We start from the raw sequence: 18,798 nt of genomic DNA on the forward strand, positions 1-18,798 counted from the left end.
TGTAATAAAAATTATTTTATTTATTAATTATTAGTTATTTTGATGTGGTGGAGACCATTTTTCAGGTCCCTACAAAGATCTGTGATTGCAATCAAAAAACTAAAAATGCCAGAAGTCTTTGCTTGGTTACTTATGGTTAAGGTTAGGGCTGGGTATGGGTTAAGGGTCGTCATGTTGGGATTAGAGTTTCCCCCATAGAAATGAATGGAGAGTCCCCACAAAGATATAATTACAAACCTGTGTGTGTGCACGTATTAATGAATAACCACTCACCCTCTCACTTCTCAGCACTCAGCCCCATTTCTGTAACCCTTTCCTTCCCTCCCAGCTGTGTCCACTGGATGTCCAGCATGTCTTTTTATGTATATATTGGTATCATACCAGTGATGTCATAAGCAGCGTGTGACCAAAGCACATCATTGTACCTGATTGGACAATGCAAAGAATGTCCCAGGAGCACCAGGATATGAAGATGGGTGGAGTCAGATTGAAGCTTAGTGATGTCACTAACATGTCCATAAGAAGCAGGCGGCCAAATACGTTCAGGAGGAAACTGAACTTGATGCCAGAAGAGATGGCAAAAGAGACCACTGATAAATCAATGGGGGGGGGCACACATCAATGCCGAATCATATACTCCGGAATACTTCACAAAATGATATATAACATTTTTGTGTAGGAACAAATAGTCACTCAAATCCTGCTCTAGCAAAAATAATCTGTATGACAGCAAGACGTTTTTCCCACCTCAATCAGCAAAGGGACAGTGGAATGGGTCCATACTGTGCCAGAGAAAGGGAGGGGGGTAAAAGCATCCCCCCCCCAGTCTGCGAACCGGGGGTCTGCGCTTGGAATCGAAGCTTGTGATGTTTGCTCTCCGCCAGTGTGTCGGTGCGTGTGTGACCGTGAGCGTATGTACGGTCGTGGGGACCGTGTTCACCGCCCCCCCCCCCCCCATCCCTCCTCCCTCCCCCACAGGCACGAGCTTCTGGAGGAGGCTCGCAGGAAGGGCTTACCCTTTGCCCAGTGGGACGGCCCCACCGTGGTCGCCTGGCTGGAGGTAAGCGCTCAACCCAAGAGGCAGCTCTACCTTCAGAATCGCACTATAGCATTTTAATGACGCTCTGTGCTTTTGTCTTACGACACTAGACCAGCCTAAACCATAGTTAAAAATAAATTAATGGCCGATAGTGAAATGTGTTAAATAGCTGAATTGCTCCATTATGCTGCATGTACTGCATTAGGCAGTTACCTTGAGAATGTTTTTATGAGTCACTGTGAGTCGTAGTTATGGCTTCGCTTAATGAGTTACATGTAATTATACGCAGGGGCAGGTTTTACAGCAGTTTTACAATTGCAATTATGCAAAAAACATGAAGCTGTGCATCTTTGTCCTCCCTGGAGCGCATAAATTGAATTTATAAATAATTTTGTCTTTATTATACAAAGGTGTGACCATATCTTCCGCTGCTAACGATATATTGCCATATGATGTCTTGCATACGCGCGCGGAATGTATCTTGTTTTGAATCACTGCTGCCACCTGCTGGCCAACAGTAGCTTTGCAGTGAAGACAAGTAAATTGGATCAAGAAATTAATATAGATCAAGTAACCGCAACATAAGCTTGAACCAAAATAGAATGTATTTTTTTATATTTAAATATTTGCATACCATTTATGGTATACCTTCCCTGGCAGCTCTGGCTAGGTATGCCCGCCTGGTACGTGGCAGCCTGCCGTGCCAACGTGAAGAGCGGTGCCATCATGTCGGCGCTGTCCGATACTGAGATCCAGCGCGAGATCGGCATCAGCAACCCACTGCACCGGCTCAAGCTGCGTCTGGCCATCCAGGAGATGGTGTCCCTGACCAGCCCCTCAGCACCTCCCACCTCCAGAACTGTGAGTCCTAACCCAGCCACAGTCACACACCATCATTCAGGAGGTCAGAGGTCAACAGTTGCAGCCATTGCTTCAAAGTGGGCTCTCCTCTTTTCCCTCTCTCTCTCTTTTTGTTGATTCACTACACTTGGGGTCTTGAGTTACCAACCAAACTAACAGATGCTCCTCAACTTATGATGCCGTTATGTTCCGAAGAAGCTGATCAGAAGCTGAGAACTTTGAAAACTTCAAAGACTGGTCGCATTGTTGCATGGATGCTGCCATCGCACAACATCAGTAGAGTGTTTGGCATATCGATAGCCCGGGAACAAATAAAAATTAATGGAAATCGTGAAGCCGAACCATCGTGAAGCGAGGAGCATCTGTACTAAAACTACAAACCATAACATCCATGTCACAGATGGAAATGTAGACGTGTGTTTTCCTTTTGTGTATTAGCAACACGATGCCGGATGCCTCGCATTTCAGTCATGAAGCATTTCCTGTAGACCTACCAAAGCAAGTCTTTGTGTTTTCATAACGGGGGCACAGCTACCAGAAAAGTACGGGAAGGTACTGAGGCTTGTTTGGAGCATCTCAGTCATCCCTACAGGAGCTGCTGTTCTGTCTTACATCAAAAAAAATACAGTTTCTGTTGGCATGGCAATTTGATTCATAATATCAACTACAATCTTTCAAGCCCAAGAACAAGGCAGCTTCAGTCAGACATGTACTGTACAGTTTTCCTCAACCACTAGAAGAGCCTCATCCTAGCACAGGCTCTGGATCTGACAGGGAGAAAGTGGCACCTTTGGGTGTAACGTCCAAATGGGGGCTTTCGATTGAGTGGAAAGGAGAGCCCAGCCTATGGCCTATATTGTCCAAATGTCAGTCGTTCCCCTTTCAAACAGGTGTGAATATGTTTATGAATTAAAGAGTATTTTTAAAAACGTGTTTATTCATAATTCGGCCTATTCAAATGATCTGAGTAGGACAGTGTCTGGAAATACACCCAGGGAGTGTGTAGTGCAGCCTCAGTTTCCCCGTGGTTCGGTCCCCGCAGCAGCAGCCTGGGGCAGGGGTGCAGCTACCTCTGGCTGCCCTGCCGGACCACCAGCCTGCTCCGCTTTTGGCTTACGAGGGTCAGCAGACGTGAACTTGGAAACCGTACAGCTACAGAAACGCATCACCGCACAGATACACTGTGGTATCCGTTTGTAATTTTCACTAACCCTCCCATCAGTCCTGCTACTCACCATGTGTTGTCTACGTTTGTGGCACCTCCCTGTCCACTGTCATAAACGTGAATTTACTAAGACAGGAAGTCAGTGCCAGCCCCGTGTCTCGTCCCAGGTGTCGTTCGCGTTGCTGTTGAAACCTGTGTAACTCTCCCTGGCCCAGGAGGGCGGGGCCAGCTGCTCATCTGATTGTGATGCTATAACACTATTGGCTTACAGTGGTGATGCTCTTCTTCTTTAACACTGCTTGCCCCTCGTGGATTGTCGCTGTCGCTCATGGGCCCCGCCCACTAGCCCTCAGGCAATGTCTGGGTGACCCACGAGGAAATGGAGAACCTTGCAGCTCCCACCAGAACGGTCAGTCCCGTGCCCCCCTCCCCCCGCTTTCGTCTGCCTGTAGTGCATACTCACCCCCCCCTCCTCCAGCCTCTGTGTGCATGCCTTGTAAATGTTACTCGTAATTGTCAGGAGGATGAACGCAGGTGAGACACAGAACATGTGAGTGCTGCAGATCGGCCCATTCTTTCGCTGTTTAGTGCCGCTGTAGATACTCCCAAGTTTACACATTTCCTGCGGCATGTGTCCTTATAATTTTCTAAGCCATATATGCCAGCGTGAGTGCATTTGCATTATTGCATTAAGCATGAAAAACAAAGAAAATCATAGCTCGAGCCATGCTTGTACTACCCTTAAAAGCTGTAAGAATTACAGACCATTAATTATCTTCTATTAGGAGAAATTAATTCAGGCTGCCTTGTAGTGCACCCAAGTATAGAAATGTTTTAAAAAGCCCTCAAAAAAATGACAGATCCGAGTGTGTCGCTGTGGATTTTCAGATGTTTTGAGAAGGTCATAAAAGTAAAAGCATTTCTCCATGATTAAAGATACACCTTTCTTAAGTTACTAGGGACAACAGTGCAGGCTAACAGAAGTATACCATTTCCTCAAGCGTTGCACAATACTTTGTGGAACAGCCAAGTGTAAGATTTTACAGCCTCAAAATTACTAATGAGCCTGTACAAGACGATGTGTGGCAGAACAGGACTGGTTGTTTTTATACTCTTGTAGAAATTTCATCACACAAAGTAAAGTTGCTGTATAGACATTTATGGTAGTTAGTTGATCTGGATTATTAGGCCTTTACAGTGAAGAATCTGTCAAGCTTAAACCTACCATCTCTTTGGAAACACACAGGAAGTGTACCAGCTTTCCATGCTTGTGGGAGATTTACTTACACCAAAATGTTCTCACGACAGAACAAAAAACGATTGGTTCAGAGAGATAACTAATCGGATTGTAGAGGAGGCAGGTCCTAGCAACTAGAGGAGGTGGGACCAAGACATCTGATTGGTTGGTTTGACATCTGACCAAGATCTGATTTGTTATCTCTCTGGACCAATCATTTTTCGTTCTGCCCTTGGAACATTTTTGTGCACTACCGTGAGTGCTCTCCATGTGCTGACATCACTGGCGTCACCTTAAATTAACAATCACATATGCAATTTCAGTTGAATGGGTACCATCTCAAGAATAACTTTTAAAACTATCCATGCACCCAACTTTACTGTAGGATTGTGAGTTAAAATTAGCACACATTTAAGGATGCCTGATGTAGAGGTGCAGGTTTCACACGGATGTGTGTTAATCACCCTGTAGTTGTACGGCTCTGTGTAGTGACTGCTTCATTGTGTATACTTCATATCATTCCAGTTAAAACCTAGTTCAGGGATAAGAACTAATTTTAACAGAGAGTGTCCCAGTTGATTTAAAGTAAGACGGATAATTCTGTCAGATTGTGTGAACAGCGTGAACTTTTGTGAGAATTTTAGCTTATAATATTAGCAGTGTATTAAGAGTTGTGAAAATCCTGTGCAAATATAGGTTAGTTGGTATAAGCCTTTATATCTGAGAGATTTTTCTCAGCAGAATGTGACCAGCATGCAAAATACTTTATCAGCTATGGAAAACATATCTAAGAACATTAGTAGCAGTCATTTCCTAAGCATGTATACCAGTGTTTCCCAACCCAGTTCTTGGGGACACCGATGTATACAGTTGAGAAGAAGGTTTGTGAGTACTTTGGGATTATTTGCGTTCTGCAGTGTGACAGTGAAGGAGGCAGTAATAGGTTTAGGTGTTCACAGGTTTCAGGTCCAGTAAAAATCCAGACCAAGATTTTGTTTCAACTAGCCAATTGAGTATAAAGAGTCACATTCAGAGAGTACTCAACTAATTGGTCGAAGCAAAATCTTGGTCTGGATTTTTACTTTCTGGACCGGAAATTTCTGCCAGTAGTACTAATGTGGTACATTTCCTGAGAAGTTCAACTCCAGTAGTGTTGCACATCATTCAAAGGGCCTTTAGCGGACTTGAAATGGGTAGTAAGGTCTTTTTGGAGAGCAGTGGTTTCCTGTGGTGACCTCCAGTGAACACCACTTGTGTTTAGTAGCACCGGACATTTTCAAGTGCAAAAGATGCCTACAGATCCTTCGCTGTCACCCAAGCGTCCTTTGTCGCTTGCATTAGGATTCTTCTACCACATGTTCTTGCACTGACTTTTGTAGGATTCCCAGTCCAATGGGAAGGGACCAGTGGTGCTGAATTTCCAGTTGTAACCTATCTGCTCGTCAGTAGACTGTGGCGTAGTTCTTTAGAGATCCTTTCATAATACTTTCCAGGCATGTGACTCATCTTCTGAAGTTTGAACAGAATTCAGTTCTGAGTGTTTTTATAGAGGTAGTAGGGTAGGTCAAACTCACACCTAAACCGATTGGAACCATTTATTCAATAAAGATGAGGCAATACAAAGGAAACTTCGTAAATTAATGAAACGTCTATATCAGCATCTGTGGAGAATGAAATACAGAAGTGGCCCACCCTTCTTACATCTTATTTATATGATCACACAAGTGGTGCTGGTCCCTAATTGTGCTCTGTTTTCATGCAGGAGTTGCTGGGTTAAGGCTGAAAAACCCCAACTTGGGGAAGAGAGAGATCTTATTTTAGGATTCATGAAGAAATTCCAAAAGGCTCACAAACATTCTCACGACTATATAATTTAACTATCGTGAACATTTGTACAAGAAGTCTAACTAGTCCCAGAAATGCACCGAGTGCCAAGTTCTCTTAAAGCCGAGGCATGGCCTTGCTATCCATGCTGCAAATCAGGTCCCACCAAAATCCAGTGCAGAACATGACCCAACCAAGCCTCACTGAGACCGTGTACTATGTTCTTCTTTTCCCACCTGTGGAACATGGCTGGCTGACTGTGCAGAAATCAGACTCTGAAGAAGGAAGCTGGGCGCAGGTAAGACAACAATCCCCGTCTCCATCCCAGCCAAGTTCCCAAAAGTCCTCAATATTTGGACGGAACTTCGGGATAAAGGCAATTGAAGCCACCAAGAGGCATATAAGCAAAAGAGCGGTATCTACTGAGAGGAGGGGAACATTCCAAGAATGCTTCCTTGGGGGTGTTTTTGTTGGAAACTCTAGATGTTTATCACTATGCTCAATATGTTAAATGTTTTAGTTGAATCCTTTGATTTTGGGGGGGAGGGGGGTGAACATGAAGGGCTAAGAAGAGGGCAGACTAAGCTATGTCTGATTCACTGCATGTTATATTCCAATATTTATTCGCTTGATTTTTTCAAAATATTCCTTGTTTTATATACATCATTGTCTTGGGATCTATATAAGGCATGGGTGCATGCAAGAGAATAAAGGGTTTTAGCATATTTGGTTTCTTGGCGCAAATACTGGAGGGGAAACGATGTGAAATTAATACCACAAGCAGGAGGTCTGTGCTGCTATGCAACCACTGCATTAGAAACACACCGATGGTCCTGTGCCCTGCAGACTCTCGCATATGGAGACATGAACCACGAGTGGATCGGAAACGAGTGGCTGCCCAGCCTGGGGCTCCCTCAGTACCGCAGCTACTTCATGGAGTGCCTGGTCGACGCCCGCATGCTGGACCATCTCACCAAGAAAGACCTCAGGGTGCACCTCAAGATGGTGGACAGCTTCCACAGGTAACTCCCGGCTCGTCTCGTGCCTGTGAGGTCAGGCCACTGCGATTTAACCTGGGTCAGCCATAATTTACTGTGTTTTATGTAAGATGTACTCTATGGCTGTCTGTCACCTTACAACAGGACAAGTCTGCAGTATGGAATCATGTGCTTAAAGAAGCTGAACTATGACAGGAAAGAGCTGGAGTGGAGGAGAGAACACAGCCAGCATGAGATAAGAGGTGCGCTATGATCCCCTGGGACCTGCCCGTGCCTTTCATACTGCTCTTTGAGGTTGTGTTCATAAAGATGCTGGACCTGCAGGGTTCTTCCCTTGATGTGGTCTAATACAGGTACCCCTCGCTTTTCGAACGTTCTCTTTACACCACTTTGCTTTTATGAAAGACCTACATTAGTATCTGTTTTCTTTAACCGAAAGAAATCCAAAAAGGATCTTTGCCTTTACAAAAAAGGAAAAGCGGAAACAGTTTTTAGCATTTAACAGCAAAGCCAATTATACATGTACAGTCACGCGTCGCATGACAACGTTTCGGTTGAAGAAGGACCACGTGTATAAGATTATAATGGGGGTGAGAAATGATCACTTAGCAACGTCGTAGTCGTAACGTCACACGTGTTTGTGGTGATGCTGGTGTAAACCTACTGCTCTGCTAGTTATAAAAAGGTATTTAATGGACAATTATGTACAGTTCATAATATTTGGTAAGGGTAATTTACTACATAGTGGGCAGTGGTGGCTTAATGGTTAAGGACGGTAATTAAAAGATTGGAGGTTCGAATCCCCGACCAGCAAGGCACCACTGAAGTATCCTGAGCAAGGTACCGCCCCCAAGCCCTGCTCCCCGGGCGCTGAATTAGCTGCCCCCTGCTATGTCACATAGTCACATATGGGTTAAATGCAGAGAACACATTTTGTTGTTGAGCACTGTGGTGTGTCAACAATGACTACTGATCGCTAAATTCTAATAATGTACATTTTATAATTTTTTAGGCTACACCATACAGTGTAGGTGTGTAGTAGGTTTATGTAAGTTCTCTCTTTGATGTTCTCACAAAGGCAAATTCTCCTAATGTCGCATTTCTTAGAACGTATCCCTGTCATTAAGCAATGCATGACTGTATTTATTCTGGTAAGTGAAACTACACTGTACACATTATTAGACTACAGTGGTACCTCAGAACTCGAACTTAATCCGTTCAAAACTCGGGTTCAAATCCTAAAAAGTTCGAGTTCTGATCGAATTTTCCCCATAAGAAATAATGGAAAACCAATTAATTGGTTCCTGGCCCCAAAAAATTACAACTAAATATGTTTTTTTAGCATTTAAACACAAAATGAACAGGATAAAACAAGAGGAGGATTTTTTTCTTAATATCTTCCAAAACGATAAAGAATATGCCGCAACACCACCCCTGTCCTGCCCCGATCGTCCGCTCCCTCGGTGTGCCACGCCCCCCAACACCACCCCTGTCCTGCCCCGATCGTCCGCTCCCTCGGTGTGCCACGCCCCCAACACCACCCCTGTCCTGCCCCGATCGTCCGCTCCCTCGGTGTGCCACGCCCGCCAACACCACCCCTGTCCTGCCCCGATCGTCCATTCGCCAAAACTAGACTATGCCATGCGGTCCATTGTTTGTTTTTATCATTACTCTGTATTCGTTAATTTGTTTGTAAATCGCAGACTTTTAGGTTGTAACATTTGTACAACTATTGCGTAGTTGGTGAACAATGGCTACCAAAATGATATAAAGTACAGTGTAGTACCTGATATTTTCAATTAAAAAGCACCAACAAATGACGCTGTCACAACGAAAGTGAGGCTGAGGCTGAGGCTGAGGCTGAGAATGAAGCGTTGCCCTTTGATTCCGGTGAGAGGCATGCCGCGCGTACAAGTTATCTTAGGTCGGCATTCACGGTCCGACTTCTGAGATTCAGATCGAGTTCTAGGTCATCTTTTTTGAACTGGTTAGTTCGACTATTAAGAAATTCGATTTCTAATGAGTTTGAGAACTGAGATACCACTGTATATACTTTGAATAAACTGCGCATTTATGATGTCAACCAAACAAAAATAAACATGCTTTATTTGCCATTTGCACAAGTACAGGTACATTGGAATGCTTCTCTTCACCTACCCTGTCTTGCTCTCCATAGCTCGGGGGTCACAGTGCAGGGTCAGCTAATGTGCCGTGCTCCTGGAAGTGGGGGTTAAGGGTCTTGCTCAAAGGCCGCAGACATGTGACTGTTTCGTCAAGGCCCGGGCTCAAATGGGTGACCTTCTGATCACAGGCACAGACTGATTTGATGGGTTATTCATTGGGTCTGGGAACACTGAAAATTTTTCGCCATACAAATAAATGGTAAATACTGCTTTCACGCCATTTCAGCTTACGAAAGTATTCACAAGAACGGTCTACTTTCAGACAACGGGAAAAATCTGTAACTTGATTGTACAGTCAAACCAGTTAGCTCTAATCCATCTGAAAGATAGCCTTTATCTGTACTCATTCATGCTGTTGCAGACGTGCTGGTGTGGAGCAACGAGCGCGTGATCCGCTGGGTGCAGAGCGTCGGGCTGCGTGACTACGCCAACATCCTGCAGGAGAGCGGCGTGCACGGAGCCCTCATCGCCCTCGACGACAACTTCGACTACAGCAGCCTGGCTCTGCTGCTGCAGATCCCCAACCAGAGCACGCAGGTGAGGCGTGAACCTCGTTTAGTAAATCACGGTGTAATTAAGAGCCAGGGCTATCCTGAAACGGTCCTGTTCATTTGAAATGATTTAACGCACAGAAACCGATGATGATCTTTAAATATGCAACATTTTATGATCTCCCAGAGTAATTTAAAGCAGAATTTCAGAAACCATTAAATCATTTTAAGGAAAAATTGGATCAAAGGCTAAAAGGCAGCTTTAAAACTTATGGGAAACTATCGTAATAGTGCATAAAACTGTCTCCTGAGTGCCATATTTTGTAGCCCCCACCTTGGTGATTTCAATGAGTGCTTCAAATTTGAAGGCCGTATAGTATTTACAGTGGGGGCAGAGATATAGACCATATTCATGATGCACCCCCCCCCCCCCAGGCACGGCAGATCCTGGAGAGAGAGTACAACAACCTGCTAGCCTTGGGCACCGAGAGGCGTTTGGAAGTGAGTGGAACCCACCTGTCTGTCTGTCTCAGCAGAGCAGCGCCAGCCAGCTGATCTCCCTGTTGCCATAATCAATATGCTTTAGGACAGTAAACATGTGGTCACTGAACCTACTCACTGCTATACTCTGGGCAACCTGGGCTGCAGTGCCCCAGAGACCGATGACACGTCATGTGTCTTCAGAACGTTTCCCTGACAGTAACGGTAGAGCACTGACTGACCAAGAAGGCAAATAATATGGCAAATTAAAATATCATCATCATACCAAGAAGGGTACAGGCAGTGATGCAACCCCCCCTCCAGTCCATTATATCTCAGAAAGCTTGCAACAACACCTAGTGTATTTCATTAGAGGTCTACCTACCTGTCTCAATGTGCACTGTATGTCAGCACAGCTGTTCAGATTTCCCCATATTTTGTAGTGTAGCGGGGCTGGTCAGTCCTGTAGATGATGTAAGCAGCCACCGGGGGTGAGCCAGTTTCAGTTAGGGCTTCAGGTTCTGCTGGCAGTATATTATTTCAGCACTTCCACGTCACCATTTCTTCTGTGCCCAGCTTCACACCTGCTTAGGAATGGCACCGACGCTTCCGAAGCTTTAAGGCTTTGGAGTCACTGGGGTCAATTGACTTGTTTTCCATGAAAACACACACAAAATGAATTTGAATAGGAAATATAGCTAAAAAAAATAGGAAATAGGAATTGACAAAGTAAGAAATACTCATTTTTGAAATTAAAATGTGTTCTTCAAACTTTGCTTTCATCAGAGTCCTTCATTTGCAGCAATTACACTCTTGTAGACCTTGGGCATTCTAGGTGTCAGTTTGTTGAGGTAATCTGATGAGATTTCACTTCAGGCTTCCTGAAGCATCTCCTGAAGTTGGATGGGTTTGATGGCCACTTCTTACTTACCATTCGCTCAAGCTGCTCCCATAACAGCCCAATAGAGTAGAGGTCAATTGACTGTTCCGGTCACTCCTGTATACACAGAATACCAGCCGACTGCTTCTTCCCTAAATAATTCTTGCACAGTTTGGAATGCTAGCCTTCTTTCTTCAAGATCCCTTTCACCCTGTACAAATCTCCCAATTTACCATCACCAAAGCAGCCCCAGACCATCACACTGCCTCCAACATGCTTGACAGATGTCATCTAGTGCTCTTAAAGTGTCTTTTCATTTGATCTGCATCTCATAAACGTTCTTCTTTGTGATACGAACACCTCAAACTAAGATTAGTCTATCCTTAGCACTTTTTTCCAGTCTTCCTCTGTCCAGTGTCTGTGTTCATTTGTCTTTTTTTATTGGCCATTCTGATATATGGATTTTTCCTTTACAATTCTGCCTAGAAAGCCAGTATCCCGAAATTGCCTCTTCACTGTTGACGTTGAGATTTGAGGGTAATATTTAGTGAAGGACTATTAAATGAAGCAGACAGTTGAAGACCTATGAGACGTGTGTTTCTCAAACTACACACTCTAATATCTTCTCGTTCAGTTGTGCACAAGGGCCTCCCTCTCCTGCTTTTATTTGGTTGGAGCCAGTTTGCGCTGCTCTGTGAAGGGAGTAGCACACTGCATTGTACAACATCTTCAATATCCTGGCAATTTCTCTCAAGGAACAGCCTTCATCAGATCAAGAATATACTGATGAGTTTCAGAAGAAAGTTCTGAAAAAACAGCTGTTTCCAGCTACGATAGTCATTTACACCATTATCAGTGTCTACACACTATTTCTGATCAATCTGTTATTTTAATGCACAAAAAAACTTGCCTTTTTTTTGAAAAGCAAGGAAATGTCGGTGACCCCCAAACCCAAAAGCTCTGACTGCATTCGCTCGAAGTACCATGATGGAGTTCTGTCTCAGTAGCGTGGGTACCAGGATGTCAGCGGATGACTCAAAGGGCATCCTGCTTTCTCAGTAATTACCAGAAATTCCCTTCTACTCTACCCCCAGCCTTTAATGAGGGGGTGGGTGAAATCAGCCTGGCACTGCACCCAGAGTTTAACACAATAGCACAACCTCACTCTTACCCCCCTCCGAATCCATAGTGTGATGACAAGGACTTCCAGCGCAGCGCCCCCTGGAGGAGGCAGTTTCCACCACGGGACGTCCACGGGATCAGCATGATGCCCGGCTCTGCGGAGACGCTGCCGGCCGGTTTCCGGGTCACCACCACCTCTGGACACTCGCGCAGGATGCCCCCCGAAGGTGGGTGTGGGGAGGACAGGGAGGCGATTTCTGCTACACAGTCCTGTAACATACAGGCTGGGAATAATAGGGCCCATATATCCTCTAGCTCTGTAACGGGCACAATTACACTAACACTTCTCCAGCACAGTGTTAAATCAGTGTTAGACAGCGAAGTTTCATGGTGCTGTGTCTGCTGCCTAATCGTCACCTACAGCGGACTCTGGGGCACTGTGTCCCCTCCTTTTTGACTGTGTCCCTATCATTTTTTTCAACCTGGCACTGTAGTCCTCTATGAGGTGTTGGACAGCTGTCCTGAGGACATATGTGAGGACTGGTTTCAAGGTCAGCTATACTGGTGGAGTTCACCACGCTACATGCCCCACCCCAGTTCCCGTTGCCCTCCCCAACTCGTCCGGCTGACCTTTCAGTGTCCCACGTTTCCCGCCCTCTCAGTTTCACAGCAGGAGCAGGAATGCACACCAGATGAAGGCTTTGAAACAGGACGTCTGTGTGTGAGCACCTGCCCCCGGTGTGAAAATACTGCAGTCATGTCTGTGATCTTTTAATTTACGTCCAATCAACACGTCTAAGGTACACCCCTCATCAGAACCGGTCCCGGCTGTCCCCAAGTGTCACGTTGTTCACTGGGTAACAGACTCAGTAATCGTGTGTATACTTGCACTTTGTGTGCTTTTTACCTCCAGCCACAAGGGGGCGCTTGAGGTGACGTTTCCCTTTGTCTGCAGTGGGCCCGTCGGCGATGCAGAGGCTGGACAGCTCCACTGTGCGGACTTACTCGTGCTGACATTCTCACTGGAGGGGGAGAGGCTCAGTAGTGAGTAGTAGGTCAGCGGCTGACCTATAATGTTTAGTAATGAATAAACTACATAGTAGATCAGGGGTCTCAAACTCCGGTCCTGGAGGAGCTACAATCCAGTAGGTTTTCTATGCTACCTGGCTTCAGATGAGCCAAACCCGTTCCTGGTAGTTACCTGAGGGAAGGTGTAGCTCATCAGATGCCAGGTAGGATTGAAAACCTTCTGGATAGTAATTCTCCAGGACCAGAGTTGGAGACCCCTGCAGTGGATTTTACGATTGGACAAACGGCAGAAATACAATGGAAATAAGTCACCTGTTACAGGGCGGCGGTTAGTTACTCTGCACCCTGAACTCAGGCATTTCGGCAACATTCCCACAGTCATTCCCAGTATCTGAAGCATCTCCATGTCCGACAGGTTGCTAGCCTTCATTTTGCCCCCATTACCTCAGAAGTGGGCAAGGAGACCCTCTGCAGGACCTCATACAAGGAACAGAGCTCCGACGAGACGCACTGCCAAGAAGCACGACCCCCTCCTTCCCACCCCAGAACCAAGGGCCCAGCAGGGACACGGGGGGGGGGGGGTGCCGGTGGAGGGGGTGCCAAGGCCCAGGATGGCCCCTCTGCACTTGCAAGCCAAGTCCTTAATCTGGCCACCAGACCGGGTGCTAACCAATGTCCCGCAGCCTCTTTTTCTTGCTATTTATACCTTGTAACATAACTAGTTAAGATGTGTATTTCTTCTAATGGAAATCGTTGAAGTTATCTGTAAATGAGTATAAATACTGCTTTTTATAAGCGCGTGCATCACAGAGGCAACTTTGTGCCGAACACGTCCCCTGAATGTCAGTCCCGCAGGTGAAGGATGCTGCTGTGACTTCTATTTCCCATCCTTACAGCTATTTCGTACGTCGGATTTTCCTTCGTCCCCAAAGCTTAGCGGCAGTAGCAGCCCGAAGGAGGACCTCACGCTTAAAAGCATTACTTTTCGCTCCCTACCTTGGTCTTTTTTCTGATCGACGCCATTTTTACCTTCAGCTGTGAACGCATATCGCCCCCTGGTGGTGTACAGCCACGTACTTGTGTGTCGCCGACGGGAGGTGGGGGAAGCCAGGGGCAGGGAGGAGCGCACTGTGACAGCGAGCCGCTGTGACGAGCACTTTGAGAGAAACCGCACGCTGACCTCTGCATAACAAGGAGCTGATTACTCCTTCCCCCCTGACGTGTGCAACCGAACCGTCGGTTTAGCAGCTGCGCCAGAAGTCAGACTGGCGCCGCTGTGCTGGACCCTCAGTCTATACGGCCTTTTCCCGTCCCGTGGACTTTAACCCCAGTCACTTTATAAGGAAGAACGGCCGAGAGACAGGCCGCTGAACTTGTATGTGGTAAATATGAACGTGTCAAACGCCAGAGGAACTCAGCTCAATGTGTTGCTTGCTTTGACTATTTAGTGTAGCTGTTGACATTGTGCGAGTGCCAGGGGTGATCTCTCTTCTTCTTCCATTCCTCTTTCTTTTCCGTTTACTCTTAGCTCAAGATTGATTTTATTCCTGCCCCTCCCCACCCCCCCCCACCCCCCCCACATATGACTCCTACCCACTTATTCATCTGGAGTTTTACGTTCTTGTTTTGCACGTACAGAGAATTTATTTTGTGTTTATTTAATTTATTACTGTTTTTTGGACAATAGTAAAATGGTGGTAAGATTTTCATTGTCAATAAAAAAAAAACTGTCAAATCACAGAAATTAAAACAGGAGTCCATGTGACATTACTACTCAACCACTGTGTTTATAAGGTAAACCTTCTTGAGTACAGGACTAACAAAATCATCTGGGGGAAAAAACATCCATCCAGATGACTGCAGACACCATTGTTGCTGACCTTAGGCAACATCAGGGGCCAGTATCGCCCAGTGAGTGGTGGATAGATTACTTGTTATATTTAAGGTTGACTGGGCTAACTGTAAGTGACCAAAGAAGTCCATTTACACTGGGGTCCCGGCAAAGAAAGACATCCGGCTTTATGATGCAGACTCCAGACGAGATCTTTAGCTGTGGACCATAGACCTTCCCCGGAGTGACCAACTCCTGTCATTTCCAGACCTGCAGGAGCACAACAATGTCCTTCTGCTGTTCCAGCTGACCGAAGCTCCCCCCCCCCCACCTCACAGGGACTCTCTGACAACCTTCTCAACCTCATTGAAGACTCCAGGGTCCTCAATGGTGGGAGTGATCTGGAGGGAAACATTAAACAAGACCAATGCACAGATAGACATTAGTCTTCAGCCATTCTGAAGTTACAGGGTGCTTCTCCACTGCACCAGGTAGAGTACTTTTGGTACAGTAATCTCGGTACTTTTTCCATTGACTTAAAAAGTTCCAGTACTTTTTTTGCACTTCGGTTCTTTGCGGTAGGAATTGCAAAGGCTTCCTTTGTCAACTAGTCATGCAAATAGCCTGCCTCTAAACACAATACAGCTGTCGTCTTGAAAAAAGTTACAAACTCCCATAAACAACCGTAAACGAGTCGATGAAGCAGCATTCTGAAGCTACCTAAAGTTACCAAATGTAACTATAGGTGTGCATATGTGAGCGACTGGCATGTAAGTCTGCCCTGCTATGAGTAGGTGCCCCATCCTGGGTTGTTCCCTGCCTTGCACCCATAGCCTCAAGCATAGGCACCAGACACCCCGTGACCCTGAGTAGGATAAGCTGTTTCAGAAAATGGATTGATGGATAATCTTGAAAAGGAATAGTTTTTAAAACTGCAAAACTTTTTTTTCTAAAGTTTTTTTTCTTATGATTAAAAATGCTTTAGCGAAAATTAAATCCTCCACACTATAATGTTCATACAATATGAAAATGCCTGATCTTAATCTAGCTGACCAGTGATGTAAGAACTGCATGCACATAACATGCAATATTGGTATTAATATCACACATCATCCAGTCCTATAACATACTACAGCCATTTTTTGACTACAGCACAAAATACCCCACCTCGCATTGTGATATCATTCAGTACCGGTAACAGTTTTTACCCCAGTAGAAAGTAGTACCAAAAGTGTGGCACCTAGTGCAGTGTAAAAGTGCCCACAGCGAACAGAAATGACAATCGCACACACCTTGTATGGCTTCCTGTTGACAAGGTTGGCAAGTGTGGATCGGGGGATTTTTCCAGACCGTGTCTTCGGGAGAGCCTTCACAAAAAGCACCTTCCGGAAGGCCGCCACAGGTCCAATCCTGTCACGCACGATGCTCACCAGTTCACCCACCACCTCTTTCTGGTTTTGCTTGGGGTCTGAGAGGGGATGCACAGTGGTGATGCACAGTGGGGATGCACAGTGGACTTCACAGAACCTCAAAAGACAGGTGCTGCTGAGACTATGAGCAGGGGAGTTGAAGATGGATCAGGCCCATTAACAACTGCTACATTACAGCCTACAACACAGAGCATCTCCTCAGTGCTAGTCCACAGAAAAGACTCACCCAACCTCAGCACACAGAGAGCGAGAGGAACGTGACCTTTCAGAGAGTCTTCCAGTCCCACTACAGCACAGTCCACCACCAGGGGGTGCTGCATCAAAACCTAAGAGATAGCAAAGGACACTTCACTTATCCCATACTGGTTTATCACCTTGCATTCCCCATCTAGCCCATGAATCACCTCTTCCAGAGCCCCAGCAGACAGCCTGTGTCCCGCCACGTTTATGACATCATCAGACCTCGACATTATGTACACAAATCCTTCCTCATCAACAAAGCCTGCATCCATGGTATCGTAGTAACCCTAGAGGGCAAAAGTGAACATATAACTATCCATGTTAGTAAGGAACGCGGCGTTTCAACAAGGAGATGTTACAGGAGAGTTTGGACACTAACAGTATAAATGACTTTTTAACCATGCTGCTGCTGTCACTGAGAGAATACAGGGATTCCACCACTAGATGGAGCCATCCAACTAGAAACAGGTTCAAACATATTACAATAATGCTGGCCAAACACTATACTATGCTACACTAGACTATACTGTAACTGCACAATCTCTCCATTTGGTAAAGTTCATATGTAAAAAAAGTGACATTCCTAGGCTGCCGCTGCCAAAAATCCAGGTGAGTCAGAGAAAACCGACAGCTAGTTACAAACAGCACGTACAGGGAACTTGGTGAAGTACAGCTCCTTAAACAGCGTGTCATTTTGCCAGAGGGACAACGCAGCCCCCGGTGGCAGAGGCAGCCTAAGAAAGAGAGAGAAAGACCAAGAGCAGACATTCATCACTGCTGTACGTCGCCTCGCAGAGGAGCCTGTGAATTTCCACCTGGCTGGTGTGCGATGGAGAGAGGTGTCCATAAGCCGCTTCGTGTTCTGACGGGAGCCAGAACTTAAGCATCCAAAGGGGGCCGACAGCTCACAGAGCAAAGAGTCGGCCTGAGTGTTAAGCCCTGGCAGAAACCGCCACCTTGAAGGGACCTGCGGGGACATTTAATCGCATGAGCAGCTCAGGGTTTGAAGTCCACAGCCTCTGAATGGAGAGCGTCACGCTTAAGCAGGGATGGAGGAGAGCAGCACAACCAAAGCACACAGGCCTCCTTCAGAGGGATGGAGTACAGGCGCACCACCTCCAGTACATCATCGGCACAAGATCAGCATTCGTACACAAAGGGTTCACGTGACAAACTCCGACAGACCTTCGCCGATTTAGTGCAAGAAAGAACTCCCTTTTAGATAACAGACATGTAACATGCTCACTGAGAAACTACAAGCTTTTTATGCACCTTTAAGGGATTCGCGATGAAAATAAGATTACATTTTATAAAAAGGATTTCGGACTCTGCGCATGTCTGCATGACATCTGACCAAACATCTGACATCTGCACCCAGAGAGTCAGGCTGAGTGTCTAAGCCACAAGCACTGGGTCCTTACACAAGTTCACACGGTTTTAGAATGGCAGACTACATTAATGAAGAATAACATTCCCTACTTTGTTATGCTAAAGATAAGAGGTTGTACAGCTGTATTTCCTTGCAATACCTAAACAAAGATGAAATGTTTACCTTTGCTCAAGCAAACGTATCATCAGCAATGATGCAAACCAGTACTGTGGAGCAGCTTAAACAGTAAACGTGTGGGAGGTAGAAACACGAGTGACAGTGAATCCGAAGGATGCAGCTCACATGTTCCCTGTTCCTAAAATGCCCGTTTTAACAGGAAGCAGTTTTAAATATAAGACAAATGATGCACGTGGTCTGTGCAGGAGCACTGAGCACCAGCAACGCTTATATCACTAAAGGATATTTGGACCTTTACAGTTTTTTTTCCCCATTGACAGGAATTCCATTTTGTATCAGTTACTGTTGGATTCTCTACCAAAGATGGGGGATTTAAACTGTCAGTTTGCTGAAGACTGGCTCATCTTGCGGCTGCCGCTGGCTTCACCTTTTACTGCCACAGAGGAAATAAACAGCAATACTACTGAAAGAGTAAAGACGG

At 45.7% G+C, this 18,798-nt stretch overlaps 2 protein-coding genes across 7 annotated transcripts in view; one reads left to right on the plus strand and one right to left on the minus strand.

The window, feature by feature from the left end:
• The window catches only part of ppfia2 (PTPRF interacting protein alpha 2), a 128,528-nt gene extending 113,631 nt beyond the window's left edge, over positions 1-14,897 (plus strand). The window contains exons 22-33 of one of the 6 annotated variants that reach the window (XM_049010054.1): positions 979-1,060; positions 1,700-1,900; positions 3,412-3,478; positions 6,399-6,424; positions 6,973-7,148; positions 7,269-7,366; positions 9,669-9,844; positions 10,234-10,299; positions 12,348-12,507; positions 12,775-12,831; positions 13,236-13,324; positions 13,725-14,897. In XM_049010054.1, coding sequence (XP_048866011.1) covers positions 979-1,060; positions 1,700-1,900; positions 3,412-3,478; positions 6,399-6,424; positions 6,973-7,148; positions 7,269-7,366; positions 9,669-9,844; positions 10,234-10,299; positions 12,348-12,507; positions 12,775-12,831; positions 13,236-13,294 — 1,168 coding nt within the window. In that variant the 3' untranslated portion in view covers positions 13,295-13,324; positions 13,725-14,897. Of the gene's footprint in view, positions 1-978; positions 1,061-1,699; positions 1,901-3,411; positions 3,479-6,391; positions 6,425-6,972; positions 7,149-7,268; positions 7,367-9,668; positions 9,845-10,233; positions 10,300-12,347; positions 13,336-13,724 lie in introns of those variants that run through there. The other 5 variants (XR_007397239.1, XM_049010045.1, XM_049010038.1 and 2 more) reach the window with 5 other exon arrangements.
• A 174-nt stretch (positions 14,898-15,071) lies between these two features.
• acss3 (acyl-CoA synthetase short chain family member 3) overlaps positions 15,072-18,798 on the minus strand; it is a 31,691-nt gene continuing 27,964 nt past the window's right edge. The window contains exons 13-17 of the mRNA XM_049010066.1: positions 17,463-17,544; positions 16,975-17,097; positions 16,797-16,896; positions 16,433-16,608; positions 15,072-15,541 (exon numbers count right to left, since the gene is read on the minus strand). Coding sequence (XP_048866023.1) covers positions 15,473-15,541; positions 16,433-16,608; positions 16,797-16,896; positions 16,975-17,097; positions 17,463-17,544 — 550 coding nt within the window. The 3' untranslated portion in view covers positions 15,072-15,472. The remainder of the gene's footprint in view (positions 15,542-16,432; positions 16,609-16,796; positions 16,897-16,974; positions 17,098-17,462; positions 17,545-18,798) is intronic.

Source organism: Brienomyrus brachyistius, chromosome 1, assembly GCF_023856365.1.
Source record: "Brienomyrus brachyistius isolate T26 chromosome 1, BBRACH_0.4, whole genome shotgun sequence".
Classification (NCBI taxonomy): domain Eukaryota; kingdom Metazoa; phylum Chordata; class Actinopteri; order Osteoglossiformes; family Mormyridae; genus Brienomyrus; species Brienomyrus brachyistius.